Here is a 21,716-nt window from a genome sequence, read left to right as displayed (position 1 = left end):
TGACAGAGGGTTTTGGTGCCCTGCTCAAGGATACTTCAGCAGCACAGCCTGCGTGTCTAAAGGAGTTAAACCCAAATTGCCTCCCTGCCACTTTGCTGCTCCAAATACTTGGTAAATATAACATGAAAATGAGGCAACATGTTTTAAATCTGGACCTGCATTTATACTCTAAAATTACATCTTTTTTTGTGGAGAACTTAAAGGACCAGTGTGTAGGATTTAGTGGCATCTAGCTGTGAGGTTGCAGACTGCAACCAACTGAATACCCCTCCCCTCCCCCTCCCTTCCCCCTGCCCTTCCAAGTTTGTTAGAGAACCTATGGTGGCCGCAAAACTTGTGAAAAACGTGAAAGGCCCCCTCTGGAGCCAGTGTCTTGTTTATCCGTTCTGGGCTACTGTAGAAACATGGCGATGCAACATGGCGGCCTCCGTAGCAGGGGACCTGCTCCCTATGTAGATAGAAAGGGCTCACAAACTGACAAAAACACAGTGATACTTAGTTTTAATTGATTATACGCTAATTAAAACATATAATATTATATTCAATTTCTGCCAAGTCCGTCCTGCTAGATGCCTCTAAATTCTACACACTACACCTTTAAATGTTTTCTCCAGCATCAGTGACAGATATCACAGCTGACCACGTCTATCAGAAGTGATACTGTGAGGGTACAGTTGACTGATATTGACACTGGACACTAAAATATCAGGTTTTAACACAGAAATAGGTCTTGAATGTGACCTTAAGCCTTGGTTGGGATGTAGCACAGTAGTGGACATTAGCACTAGGAGATCGCTGGCTCTGGTTATTGGTACAGTAAATAATATCAGCCACCAGCAAAATAATATTATAGCTGCAGTTGGTGCATGTCTCAAGTCCAGCAGACACTTTTCCAAGTAAGCACCTTCTTTTTATATAGCTTGTAAACCTTATAGGAGACCAGCAGCAGACTTGATGTTCTCCTAAAGGTTAAAGATGTTTTCCTTTCTGACATGTTACACGTGGCTCTCGGCTTCACGTTTAATCATTTGGAAAGTTTTCTGACAGTGATGCCCTGCTTTAGCCTGAGGTATTGACTCGATATTTAATACTGGCACCAGTGTCAGATCATCTCCCAACTGGATTAGTTTCCCTCCAAACCTGAGAGCTGTTGTTTTAATGTTACACTACACCAGATCCACCAGTTACTCAAGATTATTTAAGACTTTAGCAGTTATTGGCACTTTGAAAGGATTTAGGTAAATAATGTTGGTTGCAGGATTTTATTTAGAAGAAGAATCTGTTCTTCACTGCTGGTATGAACCACCAGAGAACTTGACTTATTTTAAAAGTTAGTCAAGCTCTATTTGTGGTGTGCCATTATTTGCATATTTTCTATTTTTTCCTGTATTTTTAACTGAGTGATTTTCACCACAGCTGGCAGCTTAGAGGAGCCCAGCAGTCAGGTCCAGCCTGTAGCATAGGCCACATAGGACGCCAGATGAGAGAGATGGTGTCAAATAGTGTGAAATGTTTTGGGGTTTTTTTTGTTTCTTTCTTACCAACAAGTGTGCTTGTATACAGCTTTTAGGAAATATGTATGTAAGTAATATTTTTCCTGTCTTTTTCCCCATTAACTTGCATGGGTTTCATCTAATTTAATTTTCCAAAGCCTTACTGTTCAGTCAGTTTTCACATGACAGCCACCAAACTCCATGTGCTACCTCAGGCAAACATTGAATGGCCCCTAAACCCACACTCGCCTTTTTGTCTGGAAGACTGTTAGGAGTTTGTCTGAGCAGGAGGTACCATCGTGGCGATTGATTTTAGTCTGAATTCATATCTGTTCTTGGACTGGAGGTTGCACTTTTTTGCGGGGCACTGATGTAAATCTTTTGGGGCTTCCATCTAAAATCTCGCCTAGAGCACCGACATCATCAGAGTGTTGGCAGGTTTTCACCTGACACTGACACTGCCATAGAGAGTGCTGTATTGTCTTTTCACACAGGGTTTTGTGGGTTTTCGAGATGATGACATTTTGACAATCATTTACCAAAACACAGTGAGTCAAGTTCCTCAAGTTCCTCCCCCTTGAGAATCTTAAAAAAGTGACGATAGCTCTGAATAACATAACATTTTATTAAAGAATTGTTCGACAGACAACTCTCTCAACAATGAAAGAAAAAGGAGCTACAAAGGACAAAGAAAGAAGTTGTTTTTCTCCAAAAAGACTTGTTCTTTTTTCCAGCTAATAGTTTGTCTAAATTTTCTGACTATGCACGGATGGGTTACCAATCCCCATCCTTGCCTTTTTCCCTGTACAAGCCAAGACATTTATGTACAAGGGTCATTATAGGAACATAAAAACTACTTATTTTCTTCTAAAATACACGAACTAAAAAATGTAACTTCAGTACAATGGACAAGAAGAAACACAACGTTGTTTTTTTTTTCTTTCATAACAGGTAAATACTAAAAAAGTACAGTATTTTTTCTCGATATAAATACATGAAGGATAAATAATAATAATACAAAACAGAAAGTCTTTTTAAACGGGCTATAACAAATAAATATTTATATATGAATGTTCACTTGAACACACATTGGCGAAAGACGCTTTGATTGGAGGGCCTTCCGTCTTCAAAATAAGATTTTATTATTATTATTATTTTTTTTTTACCTTTAACCATCAAAATGTAAACTCTAAGTGCAACAATGATGCCCAGATGTGAAAAGCATTTGTGTAAATCTGCACTTTTAAAAACTGTACGACAGGTTTATTGGCAGAACATCAGTGAGGGAAGTGTGGGTCAACCGTGCTCAGCTTGTTTTCACTTTTTAACACTGGCTGGAAGTCTGTGAGGGTTTTGTGTGTATTGTCCCAAACTGCCCTCACTGAGGGTTCAAACAATTAAACCCAGTTGTTTTAAAAATGTGTGTTACACATCAGCTCAGATTTCCGGGACATGCATTTTTGTTCAAATATATACCCTGTATCCACGTTAAAAGTCAAGATATGTGAGAACAAAACAAAACAATATAAAATATGGACTTGTAGCTACGCATTGGTGTCCGCTAATGTAAGTGAACCCTTCCAAAGACAGAGAGAGAGAGAGAGAGAGAGAGAGAGAGGGAGAGAGAGAGAGAGAGAGAGAGGGAGAGAGGAGGGTAATAATGACTTACCCAAACATAAATAAATAGTGTTCTCCACTCTTATTTACCCTGTGTCGATGATGTGCTAAAATAAGAACATTAAAAATTTCTCTTCCATGTCCTCTCGTGTTTGTTTGAAGATGTCAACAGCTGGGCGTAACCTGGCTGTGGATGTGTGTGAAGGTGTGATTAGCTAATGTAGCTTAGCACAGATATGAGTGTAAGTCTATGGGAGCTAGTTTAGCCTTTGAGCTTGTAGCTTCTTAAACCCTGTTAGAGTGATGGGAGTGGTGAGTGCATGTGTGGTGACGGATGTGTGTGTGTGTGTGTGTGTGTGTGTGTGTGGGTTTCTGTGGGGGGATTGTAGAAAAATGTTTGCCTCCTTCAGAAGCGATGTGCTGCTGCCACAGACAGGAGACGGTGGGTTAGTAGTGATTCAGTCTGGACGGACATAGACAGGTACGGCAGGAGGTAAAAGGAGACAGTGAGAGGAAGACGATCCAGTGGTTTTTATGTACTTCGTGGAATGGGGGGAGAACAGAGTGCTGCCAGCTCCAGCCATATATTTCTGTTCTCCCTCTCTCTCTCTCTGGTTGATGGAGAGCAAGAGTCCTCCACATAGCTCAGCTTGGCTGACAACAACATGTGTTGCCTGGAGGGGGAGAGAGCTCATCGTCATAAATCTAACCACCTCGTTAACTGCCCATTAAAATCTCAACTATTTCATTTACCAGGCGGGAGAGCTGTCTGTATATGTGTGTGTCTTAGGGGGGGAGAGTTTATTATCATAGTACAATTTTCAACCACATACTAGCTCTAACAGAGCCATTATGGGCTTTTTTACTACATGCTAGCTGCTGTAATTTGCTCCGCCCACACAAAAATAGTTTGGAAAAGCTTAGTAATGCATTAGAAATCTATGGAGGGCTGCTTCTGTAACTAGTAAATAATTATGCTGCAATTACCTTGCTGAGTAAATTACATGTTACATATTACACAGAAAGAATTGAGATGTTTTAAGGTCACTGACATCTCACCTCCTAACACCGGAATGCAGTCGTCCATATTGCAGTTTTAAGTTCTTTGTTTTTTATTAACGGCACAGTAAATTATCAGACTAATGAATACTGACTCTGAACAACTCTCTCTGCACCAGTGCTGCAAGACGAGCTTTTTGACATTTATTGTCCATGGGAGGTGGGGAGGACAATTAACTGTACACCTTGTCTCCCATGCCTACAATATGCTTGACTGCCCTGGGACCAAGAAATCCACCCTGACTTGAATACAAAAAGGGTTCATGTAAAAATTGTAAAGGTGCATAAAATGAACCGAGTTCTACAACGAAAAATCAACAACTAATAATGTACTCTAAAACATTAAACAGTTTTGAATTTCTAAGTTGATCAAACTGTTTCTCTGATTGGGAGTTAATAAACTGGGTTTTGTTTCTTCATTTTACATAAGAGTGCACTGTAAGAAGATGTGAGGTTTTATCAGTAGAGAGGAAGATAGTGACTTTGGTCCCAGTTATTTTTGGCAACTGTTATTGATATCATTCTTTTTACACAGCAGAGATGTTTCTTTTGTGAACTTAAAAAAAATGAAAAAATGAACTACATTTCCAAGGTGACAGTGAAATTTCTGGCCCTAATCAGACTTGATGGAGCTACTGATGACAGTAGTGGAAATAGTGAGGCTGGTCAACACCAAAACACTGATTGCTCCCCTTTGTGGCTATAGAGCACAGGACAAACCACTGGATCACTCCTTTAGTATCTCGTTTAGTCTCTCGTGCCGTCCCGTTGCAGCAGTAGAGTCCCCACATGTTAGTTAGTCTGTTAGTGAGTCACGTCATGTTACTTGTTCTGTGTCGTCTTCACTATTTCCTACATTGTTGTTTTGTTCCAAACCTGCTACAGGTGAGTGAGTTTGGGTGCTTCCTGGATTCTGCCCTGAGTCGAGGTGTGGTGCGCCGACAGCTCTGTGTACGTCGGGTGTGTGGGCGGGTCACAGGGACCTTGGGGGCCCCCTCCGCCCACATGGTGCTGGTTGGCGGCTGACATGGGCCCCGCGCCATTGTAGTCCATGGTTTGGTGATGGGTTGGCGTGGGGCCGAGGTGGTTTAGGCCGTACATGGAGGGCCCAGAGCCAGGCATGGGTTCCACATAGCTGCCACCCCCCACATACACTGGACTGGCCTGCATGTTGGTGGGTGTTCCATAGCCAGCACTGTTGGCCTGTACTAGGCTGTGGTGGGGATGGGGGTCACCGTAGTCCGGGTCTGGAGCGCCATACTTCTGCTGTGGGGGGCATCCCTTCATGGGAACATTGGAGTAGGCAGTGGACATGGAGTAAGACACTCCCTGGTGAGGCTTGCCAAAGGATGGCGGAGATGGGGCATCATAGCCTGCTCCTCCTCCCCCGCCTCCCCCTACCATGGGGTGCATTGAGTTGAGGAAACTTGCGGAGGACTGCATTGGCAGGGGTGGGGAGCCGGTTGGTGACGGCCCTCCAGAGCTGGAGCTCAGGCCCTTGGACTTCTGGTCCTTCTTGTACTTCATGCGTCGGTTCTGGAACCAGATCTTGATCTGGCGTTCTGACAGGTTCAGCAGGTTGGCCATCTCCACGCGCCGTGGCCGGCACAGGTACCGGTTGAAGTGGAATTCCTTCTCCAGCTCAACCAGTTGGCCGCTGGTGTACGCCGTACGAGCTCGCTTAGATGATGCTGATGACCCACCAGTAGGACTCTTCTCCCCGCTGCTACCACTCTCACCTCCTCCTGATGCTGAAGAGAGAAGAGGAAACATGAAACAAAGAAAGCAAAAGTGAGAAAAATATGGGGGAGTCAAAGAAAAATTGAGAAAAATGACGAGGATACAGGGAAACAAACAGAGAAAAACTAGCAAAAGAAACACGGAGGCACAATCTCCCACCACCCCCTCCCACAGAAAATTGGACACTTGTACAAAAAAAGAAGGAAAGAATGGAAAGGATTAAGAAAAAGATGGAGATAGTAATAGACAGGTAAAAAGATGATGAAATGAAAATTGAGAGCACCAGAAAGGTAGAGACTGCATGCTGGAGGAAAATTGAAAGCATTCAGGTTCTTAATAAAGCAGAGGGGGGTCTGGGCAGGCTGGCCAAATTATCCCTTGATATTAGTTGTCAACACTTCATAACAGTGGCAGTTATTAAGAGACGGAGGCCCTGGAACTGGCCGAGGGCAGCTAAATTGCATCTTGGCTAGAAAGACAAATGCCCTGCAGCAACAGCAGCCGCTGCAGAAGGACTATGAGTAGGAACTGGGCTGAGCTGGACCTGCACTCAGTTCAATCTGCTCGTTGAGAAAAGTCAGACTTCTCATCACATTTATGTGATAATGATAATGACTCCTACTAGAGCTGAAAGTATTCACACTTGCTCCGAGACAATTCGTCTGAATTTGACCACACGTGTTTTCGTTGATGAGGATGATGCAGGGTTATATCTGCAGCTTGGATTATTGTTTTTTCCTACTTGATTTGATTTGACTTGATTTAAATCCACTGTTGTTTGGGTTGAGTGAATTTCATGACCCTTGGGCTTTGGGCACCTGTGGAAACCACCCACTTACCAGCTCACTGTAAGTACTCTTAATGAGGGCCAGTGATTCATGTAGCCTAAATATATTTTTTGAAAAAGGCAAAGGCATGTTCCTCTCAGCAGGAGGCTAATAATTTTGTCTTTAGAACCTGCTAAACCTCAAAACCACCACTGCTTTACAAGACAACATGTTTTAAATTAAAGAGTAATAGTTATCTGACACAAAAGTGCTCAAGTAGACTAACATAGCTGTCACAATTAACTGGTTCAGAAATAAAGTGCACTGCGTAAAATGGTAAAAAATAAAAAAAAAGGATGACTCATATCATCTTTATGCAGGCTAAGAAGGCTGTAAACCTCAAATCTATTAACTATTGTCAATACTTTATCAGTCTTCTGTCTAGACAAACAGACTCCCAAGAATGCTGGTTTACCAACAACTTGGGTGCTAAGAAGAAAAGATAATTCTAAGACTTCTTTCACACATATACATGCTTTCCCCTGACAAAAACAATATTCCAAAATAAATATTAAAATAAGTTTTAGGATCCATAATTTAGGAAGCTTGAATAAGAAATGAAAAACTAATTTTCCTTATTTTCAAACATGCTACCATTCTTTCACAATGCACCCACCATAGTAAGGAGGGGGGGAAAGTTTATTTCTGTAGCTCTTGCCATCTGTTCTATTGATATGATAACCCATTGTACCCATCAAAGTACATACTAAGATCTTGGAAAAATAGGTCCACACCTTGTCAGATGATTGGTCAGTTGTACACAAACCAACAGTTAAGCCAGATCATCTAGAGGCAAAACTGACCAGTAATGTCAGTAATAATCCCTCTTTTGTACGGGAAAAGTTGAAGCATGAAGTTGGTCTGTGATGGATATTTTTGTAATAATTTTACCGTTCACCTTGTTTCAAATAACTCTTGCTAACCTGGGGGTTTGCTTACAAACTGTCTGATCATGTGACCCTTGTGTATGTTGCCTAGCTGCACCTATTTTTAGCGATGATGCTACATTCCGAGCTCAGCAATTACTATGTTGAGTACAATATTATATACCGGACAGAGCCAATGGCCAGAGCAGTAACATTAAATGGCTGCATTTTTATATAGCGCTTAAAAAAACCTAGCTTTCCTTTCATATTTCCAGAATGGTCTCCTAAATGTCAAAAGCCAGTGCCTCATTTGAACCCAATTCTTAAGGTTCCATGTGTCCACAGGGCTTACGTACATGATGGCTGTTTTTTTTTAAACTTTAGTAGCACTGGGCTGGTATTTTTTTTCAATCTGGGATTTATATTAGTGTTGAACTACAGTGCCTCTTCCATCTCTCTCAGTGAGTATGCCAAATACACCATTGTTATGAATACGTTGGTATGTGCCTATGTCCACGCTTGCGATGTGTTCATACTAATAATAGCTGATGCAGTACACTTCAAAGCAAGCACTGTGATCCTATCTCTCTATAATTCTATCTCTCTCTCAACTGTATAAACAGTTGACTCTAGTGTTTATTTCTATGGACAGAGACAGAAAGATGAGAAAGCAACAGAGGTAACATCATCTGTCTCAGAACAGACATCCTCTAAATGATTGTTTCAAATTCTTGTCAATAAACGCTCTAATCTGTTCACAACTCTCTGCTCAGTCAACTGAAAGCATTTTTAAAACATTAATATGAGACTCATGTTTATTATGGCGGCAGAATATATTTTTTCTCATTGATAACTACCAATCCAAAAAACATATCTGTCTGCCTCAATGACTGTTTTCTTTGCCTGTTATAAGACATGCTGATGATATTCAACCTTATCATCCTGTTGTATTTCTTTTCATTTGCTAATACCTTCCATTTCAAATGTCTCCTTGTCATTCTCCCTTTCTCTTGAAATCTTTTCATCTGTTATCGTACATGACATCTAAATTTATCCTGTTGATATCTTCCTTCTTGCAGTGGTTTTCCAAGGAGGATAGAAGAGAGGAAGAGGCCAGAGAGGGAAAGAGGGAGAGTAATGGGAAGACAAATAATAACCAGAAGGTGGAGAGCAAGGAAAGGAAGTAAATAAGCAAATGAATGAATGAAGGTGTACAGGCTATAGGCTGGAGGTTTGTAGCAGCTGGTTAGTAGACTGTAGTGTTACTGTAAAGGACTCTGACTGCTCACTTGCTGTCAATAAGAATGCCAGCTTCAAGATAAAATGCCATGCTGCCGTTTTCTGTTCTTCTACTTAAAATCTGACACAGATTACAGATTGAACACCAACAATCTCTCTCTTCTACCATTCTCTTCTGCTGGCACTGATCCTGTCAACAATATTCAACATATAACCATTTAAATATATATATATATATATATATATATATATATATATATATATATATATACACACATTCTTATGTACATTTTCAGGTGGTTTCATGGAGAGGCACATGCTGCCTAACTCTGCTGTGCAGCATCTTCAGCCACAGTGTGAGTTGTCAGATATAGTCAGTGACCACAGGTTTTAATGCCAGTCTCTGTCCAGGCATGATGGAACCAAACCTGGCGAGCTCACTGTGATGACAAGACTCCAGGAAACGACTGCACCCGGCTGTTTTTCGCCAAGCAATAATTCCAGCATGTGACTACCCCGAGCACCACACTTTGTAGTTTTTATATTTTTCTATGTGTGCAGATTGAACAAAAAAGATCCAATGCGTTAATTAGTTTGGTGTTCGTTAGCTTTAAAGGTGTTGGTAACTTTAGACGGAGCCAGGCTAGCTGTTTCCCCCTCTGTCCATTCTTTAAGCTAAGCTAATCACCTTTAGACTCCATCTCTGCCTATTACACATAACACATGTAAAGCATATAACAGTGGTATCATTTCATGTAACTCTTGAAATTAAAACAAATCCGTATTTTAAGTTTTGTTTAGAGTCTTGATTTGATGAGTCCAAAAATTCATGTTTCATTTATATGCATCATATGAGTAGCAAACTTTCCCTTTTAAGCAAACTATGGATTTTCTTTGCCATCAAAAAGATACATTTTCTTTCTGCTTTTTACTTATTTGCGTGAGCTCTCCTCTAGGTTTGGAGGAATATTTGTCAGACTGCTATGCCTCTGACCTTTGACCTCTTTTACTTTCGGCTACTTGCCACAGTTAGAAATCAAATAGATGAAATGTAAAGCAGATCTGATTTTGCTTTAAGGTTTACACTTTTTAGCTTTCATGCTAAAATGCCCTTTTTGGGTAGATGAATCCCACTCATTAGCCACATCTGCTAATTTAACAGCAATAATAGACGTGTAAAATGACCTTGGACAAGAGCAGACTCACCAACCACAGACTAATATTTACCAGCTTGACTAGTTGCTGGAGGTCATTTCCCTGTCTGAACCAGTAACTGTGGAAACATGTTTTGCCATTATAGTCCAAGAAACCCCTTAAATCCTCTGGGGATCTGGGGTTGGAAAGAGGATGTTGATAAGAGAGGTGAAGAAAGAGGGATGTGGTGATGGGAAGGAGAAGGCGGGAAAATAGGAACAAAGACATTGATGAGGAAGGAAAATGAAGGAGGAAAGAAATGGAGGACAGAAGGAGCTGAGGAAAGGAGTAATGAGAGAGAGGGAGTAGGAGGTATGCTAAGCCATGTTATGGCTGGGTTACTATATGGGGGGAATCAAAGCAAAGACAGACAGAGAGACAGAGACAGGTGTAATCTAACACACCGTTGCCAGAGTTGTTGCTGGGTGAACAGTTTTTCTGCTTGGTCGCCTGCCGAGATTCTTTCATCCAGGGAAAGATGTGCTTGGCCAAGGTCGGGTTGGGGGGCAGTGAGGAGGAGGATGATGATGTGGAGGACGATGTGGAAGAGGAGGAATTAGACGACTTATTGGGGCCTGATTTAGAAACCGAGGAGGCTCCAGCACTGCCCCCCGGCTGCTGAGCCCCAGTATTACCGTTGCTCTGGTTGGGGGGCAATGGTGGGGAAACTTGGGAGCCTGGGTGGTGCTCAGACGGCAGGCTGGGCCGCATGCAGCTGCCATTCAGCTCCTTGGTTTTGGCTAGCTGCTGCTGCTGCTGGTGACTGCCATTACTGCCCAACGACTGTAAAGAGCAGGCAGAGCGCTGGTATGAATCCACGTCCAGATGGGTAGCCGACTGGAAGGCCGGCTGGTGATGGGACACTGGGACCGGGGCATCGTAGCCCCCAAAGCCGTTGGCGGCTGCTGCTGCTGCCGCTGCCGCTCCCTGCACCTGGTAGGACGAGTAGCCACCGAAAAGCGTTGAGGAGTTGTCGTAGTATGTTGTCTTCTGCATTTCTGAGAGAGGTGGCGACGTCTTCTAGTGCTCCGGTCCTTGTTGAGAACCACTGCCGGAAGACCATTTGGTACCGGGGGTCACGTGACGGTGTCTCTCCAACGGTCCCCTGCAATCTGACCTAAAAGGTTAGGAGAGGCAGAATAAAGAAATGAGAGAGATAAATCCATCTTCCTCCAATGAAAGGCGCCATGACATGAATAGAAACCACTGCTTTTCTTTCTTCACTCCCCCCTTACCCTCCCCCTCCCTTCTGAGCCCAGTGCACAGCCTGCAGATGCTCTAGTGGAGGGGGCACAAGGAGGGCAAACTGTGTTCCCTCACCCTGTACACACACACACACACACACACACACACACACACACACACACACACACACACACACAAAAGACATACACATATTCCATATCATTCTACACATATGTTAAATATCTATAGAAATGTTATCTTAATTCACATAATACCTAACAGTAATTATTATTCTAATTAATGTTATTTTAATAATCATCATTGTTTTTTATACTACTACTACTACTAATAATAATAATTATTATTATTAGTATTAGTAGAAGAAGTGTATAATTTATTAATAGTATCAATAGTTGTAGAATTTTTAGTTGTTATTATTGTGTTATTTAGTAATTATTCTCACTGTCCAATAAGTCAAAGGATGATGACGATGCTTTTTTTCTTTTCATTTGAAAATAAAACATAATAACATTTTCCTTAATTATCATTTTAAACATGGCTATGTATCATATTTTCCTACTTCTTAGATAAGTGAATTTTATTCAGGATGATGTTTTGGTAATAAAGCTGCTGTTATTCAGGCTGAACGTGACATTTTGTTGTGTAATGGCGGCAGTGAATCGGCCTGTGTGTATTTTCCTTTGAGACTGATGTAGCTAGCCTATTTCTGTCAACCCCTGCCTTCCACATATGATTTACTGGATTCAGGTCTGCTCTGCTGTTACCTCACTCATCCTCATTCACACAAGTCTATCTCCGGAAGCAATCGCTGCTGTCTAACAAGGTTTTCGTGCATCCCTGTAGATTTTACAGGGCAGAGAATACTTATAGGAGTAATACTTATTATTGTTAGTTATTAAAATTTCAAGATTTTCTAAATTGAGAAACGAAGAAAAAACGTATTAACGTATAGGTTCCATGTACATGCATGTATAACGTATATGCATTTCTTTTATGCTGAAGAACGTGATCACGAAAATAAACTATCCTATTACTTAAAATATATTTTAGGGATTTTTGTTCAGGAGAAATCGGGGGAGATTTCAGTCTGTAAATGATTTATGGACGCTTCTGTTTGGTCGAAAAGAAACGGATTAGATTTAGAAGGATTAATAGGGAAAAAAAGCGGGGAAGAAACATTTGAATTTAGGTTTAGGTTTAGACAAAAAAGGCCACAGATAGATAGATAGATAGATAGATAGATAGATAGATAGATAGATAGATAGATAGATAGATAGATAGATAGATAGATAGAGAAAGAGAGAAAGAAAAAAAAGAAACCCCGGAAGAAGCTTCACGAGTCAGTGATCCATTAGGGTCGGATGGCCAGAGTACTCTATCATGGCCCCTTAAGGGAAAAAGAGACGAAGAAAAAAAAAAACAGCTGTGTGAGCCCCCTTGGACACCCTATCTCGCGCTCACCGCTGGGGTGGGCCTGTGGCCGCGAGAGGCCGGGTTGTCAGGCGCGAGAGAGCACCTGGCATTCATCCCTCCTCTGGAGATAACATGTTTAACTGCGAGACGCGGAGGGGAAGCGGCTTTGTTGGCTCTGCCATCAAGAACAACCTGGGCCTGTATGCTGGCGCTACAGCTAACTACTGAGACAGTCAGCAGTAAGCTACACTTATTACCTGCCTTCATATCGCAACAATATTTAGCCAACTATTCTCTTTAATAGTGATATCAAATTAAAGCTTTTCAACGACTTCATCGCGGCCCGTGTAAAGATAACATGACACAATGACACCGTCAGATATCAGGCCTAAAATACAGAAAACTACGCTGAAATCTCTCTGAAATAATCCTGGCCTTTTAGAGTTTACACGATTTGTCATTCATATATAGGCTACGCAGTGCACATTTAAACGTCAGGACAAATCATACTTATTTTTTTATTTATACTCTTATAAATAAATAAATACTGTCAACACAAACTTGCTTGTAAATAGACGAAAAAAAAACCTGAGAATGCAAGCCACAACAAGAGGGATTTGTTTCCTATGTAAAATAAATAAATAAATTAAAAAAAAGAAATAAAAGCGACAGCAAATAAATGAATACTGAGTGTTTTCATGATGGGTTAAAATTGTACTGAAATAAAAATAAATAAATCAATGATAAATGTACTCTTATTCATTTATTTATTTATTTTAGATGAGACAGTCCAGCCCTTCTCCTGCTCTCAGCACGTCACACATGTCAGCCATTTATCTTTCTGGTAGACAAGCTGGAATCCTAATTATTTACTCAGAGGAATAGTCCCAAGGAGCGAGAGAGAGAGAGAGAGAGAGAGAGAGAGAGAGAGAGAGAGAGAGAGAGAGAGAGAGAGAGAGAGAGAGAGAGAGAGAGAGAGAGGCCGGGGCAGTGAGTGTAGGAGGAATATGTTATTAAATCATATCGCTGTTTCGCCATTAAACGGGACACGTAATGTCTCTGCCCCTGGCTTGTAGGGCTACAGCTTAATACAATCACCAACTTTACTAGACGCCTCCCTGAATAATCCACTTATACTGACAGAGAAACAGCCACCCAAACAAAAACAACAGAGAGAGAGAGAGAGAGAGAGAGAGAGAGAGAGAGAGAGAGAGAGAGAGAGAGAGAGAGAGTAAGTGAGGGAGAGCTCGGTCTCAGTGTCCAGTGTCTGTGTTTTATCCTGGGATATAAAATTACAAATGGCGCCTGCCATGAAGAGCTATGCAGGCAGAGAGACAGAGAGAGAATGCATTAAGTTGGTCAGTCCACGTATTCCTTATATCCCATTAACAGACAGGGAGAAAGAGAGAGAGAGAGAGAGAGAGAGAGAGAGAGGCCAATTATATGGAGCCGAGCCCAGAAACAATAAAGGACTGGCCTGATCAGAGCTATTGTTGCTATGTTCATTGCCTCCATGTAGGCTGAAATCACCAACCAGTGATGTGTGAATAAAACTACATCTAAGCATTTTAGTGAGAATTAAAAATGTTAGATATGAGCAAAATAATGGAACGGAGGCCCGTGGGGAGCAGAGAGCGTAAGCACCAGGGAGAAGTAGAGCATCCATAATAGAAACATACTCGGCCATTGCATTGTAAATAAATTGCTATATGTGAAGAAGAGGCATGGACAGAATGGGAGAAGAAATGAGAAGAAGAAAAAAGAGGAGAAAGAGAGGGACAGAGCTGGAAGGCCAAAAGAAGGGGGGCTGCTTGTGGCGGGTAGCTACGGCAGCTTAAAGCATTGTGAACTCTTCTTGAACCGGGATTGAAGTCATACGGGCCATAAATCACTGGGCCAGCCACTGCACAGCGAGAAAACACACTCTGTATTTCTGGTTTGTTGTTTGAGCTTGTGTAGCCTATTACCGGCTGGCCTGTCGGTGATGCTCCTTACCTTCCTTAGCACCGGTGGTCCCGGTCCAGTCCGGCACGGACCCAGCAACACCGCATCACAGATTAGTCCTCACACACGCTCAACGGGTAGAATCAATAACAATAATAAATAATCAAATAAATAACGAATCCGCTCGTTTTCTCTCCCGTTTCCTCTCCTCCTCTCTTCCTCTCGCCACAAACCCGCTGCTCCTCCGGTGCTGTCTCGAGACTAGCACGGCTGCTCGCGACCACCACCACAACAACACCTCCTGGAGCCAGCGGCTGCAGCGGCGGCAGCAGCGGCGGCAGACCAGGCTGCGCGGAGGCGGTGAACCGGACACCGTGTGGCATGAACGGCTGGTGGATGAGAGAGCCGGGCGGACTCAAGACGTCGGTGGGGGGCTCGATATACGGGCAGAATTAACGGACGGGCTCGGTATAGGCTAGCTAGCACACGAGCTGAACGAGCTTACCGGGAGCCTGCCTGCTGCCTGCTCGCGCCCCCCACCCCCCACCCGCCCTCCACCTCCACCCTCCGCCCCAGCACCAGCGCTGCCTGCACCGCTGCTGGCTGATAACAATGGCCTCAAATTTCTTTCTTTTTTAGCCTCTGTCGCTCACACAGCAGCCAACAAACCAGTCAGTCAGTCAGTCAGACAGACAGTTTCTGAAACAGCTCCGCCACAAAACGTCACCCCATCACATGTTTGGGTGGTTGTTTATCCTTATTCCATCCCTCTCTCTCTGTCTCCCCGGGTCTCCTGTCTCTCTCCCCCCGCGTCTTCCTCTCTGTCTTGGGTTTGTGCTCCCGCCTCGCTTCGGTCTGTAGAAGGCTAGAAGGCTTCTTCCACACGGCCAGCAGCAGTAGTGATAGCCTACAGTAGTAGTAGTAGTAGTGGTAGTGGTGGTGGTGTCAGTCTACTACAGATCTTCATTATGTTGTAGCTCGGGTATCAGCAACGTTCACGGGGTAACGGAGGAAATAACGGGGCTTGACTTGTGGACGCGTTGATTCTCCCATCAAACAGCTCAGCGTCACTCACAAATTATGCTAATTTCAGCGGCTGGAAGTCAAAGACGGAGGCAGTTACGTTACGTTAGCCCTACAACCGCGCAAACACACTACTTTTCTACGTGCCACCATTACTTCAGAATTAAGTGTTAGAAATATGACTTTTTGTAAGGCAGTTATGTTAACATATAACCTACAACTAACATGTAACTACAACTCACTTCTCCGGGTGAACTTTGGCATAACTTTTATATAACCTCATAGAAAATAATTTTTTCATAGTGAATTTGTGGAACTCGTATTTTCCCTCAACTATTCTCTTTCTTCTCTAATTGGTCCAGGCTACAGGCTACTAGGCCACAGATATCTTGCATGTAGGCTACAAGGTTATTTGTTGCCTATGATATTGTTATATGTTGGGCTAGAGTGGACTTAATTAATTTTTCTAACTGGATATGAAGGAGAGAGATATCAGCCTGAAATAATTAGTATTAGTATTAGCCATAGTTTAATTTTACAATCAAGTGTTAGCCATTTTTCCTTGCTAACTTTTGCTGTAGTTTAAGTTAGTATGTTATTTATCTATAAGGGGACATGTAAATTAAAATAATAGGTAGCCTACTAACATCAAACCAATTTGTATCTGTTGACCATGAGCCTACAATCTAACACATGACAAAAGTAGAATATGAAATTATGCAAGCTAACATAGTAACTATCACAGGAGTTGTATTACATTGTAGTCCTCATTTCAAAACATTATTATTAACATTTTATGGACATAAAGACAGTTTAAGCCAAACTAAAAAGGCTAAAACAAAGAGTTATATCATTTAGCTCTTAACTTATGTCTTTCATAATGTCTTCCCTGTACATTTGTGATGGAAATGTTAAGGTTTCAATAACAATATCTTCTTAATATCTATAAAGATATTCATGCTTTTCATGTTTTAGCCATGTTGAAGCTGTTACTGGACATGTAAATAGAGTTGAAACTATATTAAAGCCATTACATGTATGTGTTAAATATGTTAAATAGGTCACTATTCGAATAAAGTTAAGCGAGGATAAGAAGATATATGTTTACTACTCACTTCCTTTAGACTACAGTGTGCTTGCCATTCACCTGTTTGTGCCAATCTGGTGAATTCATTTGGTAATATCTGGTGATGATTTAAAGGCAACATGAGAGACTTCCTTTTTCTCTCTCCCTACTGAATTTCCAGGAAATGTGATTTTTTTTTCCTTCTTTTCACAGAGCCCCTCCTGCAGCTCATTCCATGTCTCCCTGTAGAAACTAGACACGTAGTCTGTATTGTTAAGATTTCAACACCTCATCTTCCCCTGCTGCTACTTATACACAGAAAGAAAGTAAATAAAAAAAAAGAAAAGAAGGCCACAGTGGAAGGGAGGAGACTGGGAGAAAAGGTAAAGACACCAGTAAGAATGCAACAAATTAAGACAAGAGTAAAAAAAAAATCTAAATCTACACTTCCAGGTCCAGAATAAAAACATTACAAGAGAGTGTGTGTTTTGACTTTAACACACATGGGAGGAAGAGAGGAGCAAAGTGCAACAACATTTGAAGAAAGAGGTGAAGAAAAAAAAGGAAGAGTGACAAGAAAGCCCAAAAGGAAAGAGACACAGAGAAGGTGAGACCAAAATGGAAATGAAAATATGAAGGTGTCTTACAATGTTTTCATACCCAACACCACACACACGCACCTGACACACACACACACTCTCTCACTCTCTGTGTCTCTGTAGCTCTCTCTCCCACTTCCCTCTATTTTTATTATTCAGGACGCTACCCCTGTCGTTTATGGCTACGTAAGATTTATGAGTTCTCTCGCACCCAGCAGCGTGTGTGTGCGTGTGTGTGTGTGTGTGTGTAAACAGCCCAACTTTAAAACAGATAGCATTCGGTGTGGGCTGCTGAAATGAGAGGATGAGCTCCGTGTAGGTGGAAGGTGGGAGTCTGAAATGTGTCCGTCTGCAACTTTTCCTTCAAACCAGGCTTTGTATACGGACTGAAGGATCTGCTAACTGCTGCTGAAAAACCTCATTACTCATTAACCAAACACCTAATCAGCTGTTTTTTTGTCTCTGTCTTTCATTTTTTTCCCCCCTCTGAGCAACAGTGTGAGGAGAGACGTGCATGTGGAGAAATAAGCAGTGCGGATTACATGTATGTACTGACTTGTAAAAGCACGCCGGTGCTTGTGAAGGATGGCGGTTATTCTTTATTTTCCTTGGATGGCAGACGCGCATCGACGGCTCCGTGTTTCGGATTGAGTCACGGATATTGGGTTTCACAACTGAAACTCCGTGCCTCGCGGAGCCATGGAAATCCTCTTTCCATTTTCCCCCAGGACTTCAGACATGAAGGCCATTGAGGATGACACTAAGGAATTTCCTCTTACTATGGGATTTTAAATCGTATTTTACCCAGAGTTTGACTGGCTTTAAACACCGAGTCGTTGTAAATTCTATTTCTAAAATATACAAGTCAAACGAAAGCTACTTCATTTTAATGTGTGCTCCTTTTTGTGGTCTGAAGAATTTTTTCAAAGCATTTCTGGGATTGTGAGCTATTTTATGCTGCTGTTAGTGCTAGTTTGACTGCTGTTGCTGCTATTATTACTGCTAGTGTTTGCCATTAGTGTCATTATTGCAGTTACAAAGTGCTCTTTTAATAACTGTCTTATCAAATGATGAACTGACCATGGTATATTTCCTGCTGCGGTTGTAACCCGCGGCCATCACACTGCCCTTCACACCTCTGGATTATATTACATTAGCACGTGTCATTACATTATATTACATCACACACACACACATACACACACATGCACCTAACATTTCTCATGCATTCAGCTACACCTCTTTGGAGATTTTCAGCCGTTTGCTGAAGAAAATGAATTAGGTTTTAGAAAACAAATCGTCTCCATTTAAATATTTAACAACATGACCTACAGCCATCCCCACATATTATCCACAATTATCCACCATGGTTATGGGAACTGTGAAATTCCAATAATAATAATAATAATAATAATAATAATAATAATAATAATAATAATAATAATAATAATAATAATAATTAGCCCTACGGTGCGTCTCAAAATGCTTTTTCAAATAATAAATAAATAGTGAGTTGAAGAGGATTCTCCGTTCTGAAGGGATTTAATAGTTGAGACTTCAGACTTCAGCTCTGTCCAGCGATTTAAAAGCACACAGATCACTTAAGTTCAATTACAAGGTTTTTAAACGAATTCGGCTCATCCTACACAGCTTGTAGTTCACATAACATGTCGCTGATTTACACTACAGATGCACATTCCTCATCTCAACATTGCATAGCAGTACAAGGAAGAGGCTCAAGTAAAACAGCATAACTCACCGAAAGATTTCCTCTTATTTCCTGGTGTTTTGATGGAAGAAAACGGCTTCCAGAAAGCTCCTAAGAACTGCAGGATAAGAGGAGGGAAGTGGGAGAGAAGGGAGGGAGACAGAGGGGAAAAGAAAAGAGAGAGATATGGAATCAAAAGGTCTTGGTAAAATCCGATACAGAGCAGAGACCTCTTGTAGTCTGATCGAAAGGCTGGGACAAGAGCAACCGCTGACAGGTACTGCTGACCTTAAATTATTCCCGGAATAAAAGCAGAATAAGAGCAGAGAGAAGAATGAAGAGTGGCGGAGTGATCTGAGATGATATTGATTCTGGTTATCATACATACTATTATCTATATTTACCATCTTTTCCCTGCGTTTTAAAAACGCTGTAAATCTCTGATTTGGGGTCGGGAAAGTCTTTAACATTTAAGGAGGGAAAATGGCGCTCCTTCCCGTCAGTAGGCTCGTGCAGATAATAGTCGGACGGGGAAAAAAAACGAAAATCGAAAATGTTGGAAAATTATCAAAAAATTCATTTGAAACTATATTACTATGATGAACTCGTGGAATAGGCCTTCTGTATGCTGCAAACAACCGGAATAATAAGAAAATAGCAACGGTAAAAATAACCAACATGCTGCTTAAATACCTTAATTAAATTAGATCTTATTGGAATATATAGCTGTGAGATGTTAAGACATAAATTGATGCATTAATGCACAAATATCAACAGTAAAAAATATAGTCAATAAATAAAACAGAAAAGAAAGAAAATGTGAACAAGTCTCCTGTGATGCATCTAAATCCTGAATCCCATTAATTTGAACAATAATTGTGATATTATGAATAGACTATCATTTAAATCCTGGTGTGAAAACCTTAACGTTGACACGTTTAAAAAAACAAACAAACAAAAAAACTATTTGCATTAATATTGAACACATCCAGAACAATCACGATGATTCATAGGATTAACTTTAAAAAAAAAAGAGAAAAACTCATAAATGTTGCTGCGCCCGACATGAGAAAAATGAGAGTCAAACGAAATGGAGAAACGGCCACATAAGGTGAACATGTGTTTCCCAGCGGCTCTGCATACACTCAGCCCATGAATAACTTCAGCATCATTCAGAGAGAAAACACACATCCCGGACAAAGTCACTGTTATTGGCCGGTTATCCTCATGTGGGGCTCGGGGAGAGCAACAACACCCAGAGCAGGAGAACGCATCCCGGCCGGCCAGACAGACACTCAGCGGCAGATAAGCATCCATCCGCTGCCGTGGTAGTAAACACTGCGTAAAGGTGAGTTGTATAATTGTGTAATAGCATCCACAACCGCAAGATGAAAAGCGCTGTCCGTGTTGTTGCATACTGGCTGTTATTATTAAAGTGCTGGAATAAAATCGCTGGCCCGCTCTGCTTCTGTTTCTGCTCCTGACAGCTTCCCCCAAACACATAAATCAAAAGCAAGGATCCCCCGACCTCCTCGTACCAGCCTACATACACCACCATCACCACCACTACAACTCCTACCACTGCTATAAAGTTATTTATTGTTTCCGTCCATGCACTCACGCACAGCTCTGGCTGCCGTCCATCCCCATCGCAGCACCAGCCGGGCTTTCCTCCCTGTGTCCCCCCTCAGCCCCGCGGGTAAGTCGGAAATTTGGAGCCACGGAGCAGGAGTGGACTAGTCTAAAGTTGCCCAGAAAGTGATGCAGGGGCCGACTAGCTTAGCCAGCTAGCCTATAGGCCGAGACAAAGGGAGGAGGCCGCCTCCATAGCTCCAGAACAGCTGATGAGCCAAATTTTGAGTGGAAGAGGAGGCTGAGGGAGAGGGAGAGAGGGGGAATTCACATGAAATCAGGGGCTGCAGGATCCTGAGTCCAAACGAAACAATGTAGATGGGTGTTTTTTCTCAGGTTGGATGAAGTGAAAGTTAGAAATTAACGAAAGAGCAGCAACAGAAACAAGGGTGCTGCTGCTACGTGGAAGTATTATAGGTTCTGGTCATTTGAACAGAATGCACATTAACGGAGTGAACAGCAGGTTCAGGCTCCTGGGAGAAGAGTAGATCAAAGCACATTTACTCAAATAAAGCAATTTGTGACACTTCAGTGTTTACATATTTTTTTAAATATATATTTTACCTAACAATGGGATGCAATGTTTTTTGTAGGTTAATGGATGTATGATGATGATGATTTCAGGGTTTAAGATAAAACAGTAAAAATGAAAATTGTTCCAGAGAGCACTTTTGCTTTTGATACCTCTCTGCATCTTACTTCAAATATTTTCACAGTTGACTGATGTTTCTGCTTACTGCTGCAGCTTCATTTCAAAGTCTCACATGATGTGAACAAACTTTATCACTACTCTCTGCTCTTATCTCTGCCTGGTCTGGTGCCGTCACCGGCCTGCCTCTGCCCACACACACACACACACACACACACACACACACACACACACACACACACACACACACACACACACACACACACACACACACAAAGCTCCATTTCACCGTTTCATAACAGCATAACACATACTCACTATGTTTATCAGAAACCTTGTGCTGGATATAAATAAGCAGCTGGAGTGTTTTTTTAAAGTTCTCCTTTAAGGTTTTTTTTTAAGTTTCATAGTCTACTGCTTTTTTATCCTTAATGCTCTTTT

The 21,716-nt window shown here is 41.8% G+C and overlaps 1 protein-coding gene across 8 annotated transcripts in view; it reads right to left on the bottom strand.

The window, feature by feature from the left end:
- Window positions 1-2,098: 2,098 nt before the first annotated feature.
- hoxb3a (homeobox B3a) overlaps window positions 2,099-21,716 on the bottom strand; it is a 95,281-nt gene continuing 75,663 nt past the window's right edge. For 4 of the 8 annotated variants that reach the window (XM_044331985.1, XM_044331986.1, XM_044331984.1 and 1 more), the window contains 3 exons: window positions 19,046-19,112; window positions 10,440-11,152; window positions 2,099-5,920 (listed from right to left, as the gene is read on the bottom strand). In XM_044331985.1, the coding sequence (XP_044187920.1) occupies window positions 5,049-5,920; window positions 10,440-11,031 (1,464 nt within the window). In that variant the 5' untranslated portion in view covers window positions 11,032-11,152; window positions 19,046-19,112 and the 3' untranslated portion in view covers window positions 2,099-5,048. Of the gene's footprint in view, window positions 5,921-10,439; window positions 11,153-14,649; window positions 15,123-19,045; window positions 20,574-20,619; window positions 21,127-21,716 lie in introns of those variants that run through there. The other 4 variants (XM_044331991.1, XM_044331987.1, XM_044331992.1 and 1 more) reach the window with 4 other exon arrangements.

Source organism: Thunnus albacares, chromosome 17 (genome assembly GCF_914725855.1).
Source record: "Thunnus albacares chromosome 17, fThuAlb1.1, whole genome shotgun sequence".
Lineage (NCBI taxonomy): Eukaryota > Metazoa > Chordata > Actinopteri > Scombriformes > Scombridae > Thunnus > Thunnus albacares.
This window is presented reverse-complemented; position numbering and strand designations above follow the sequence as displayed.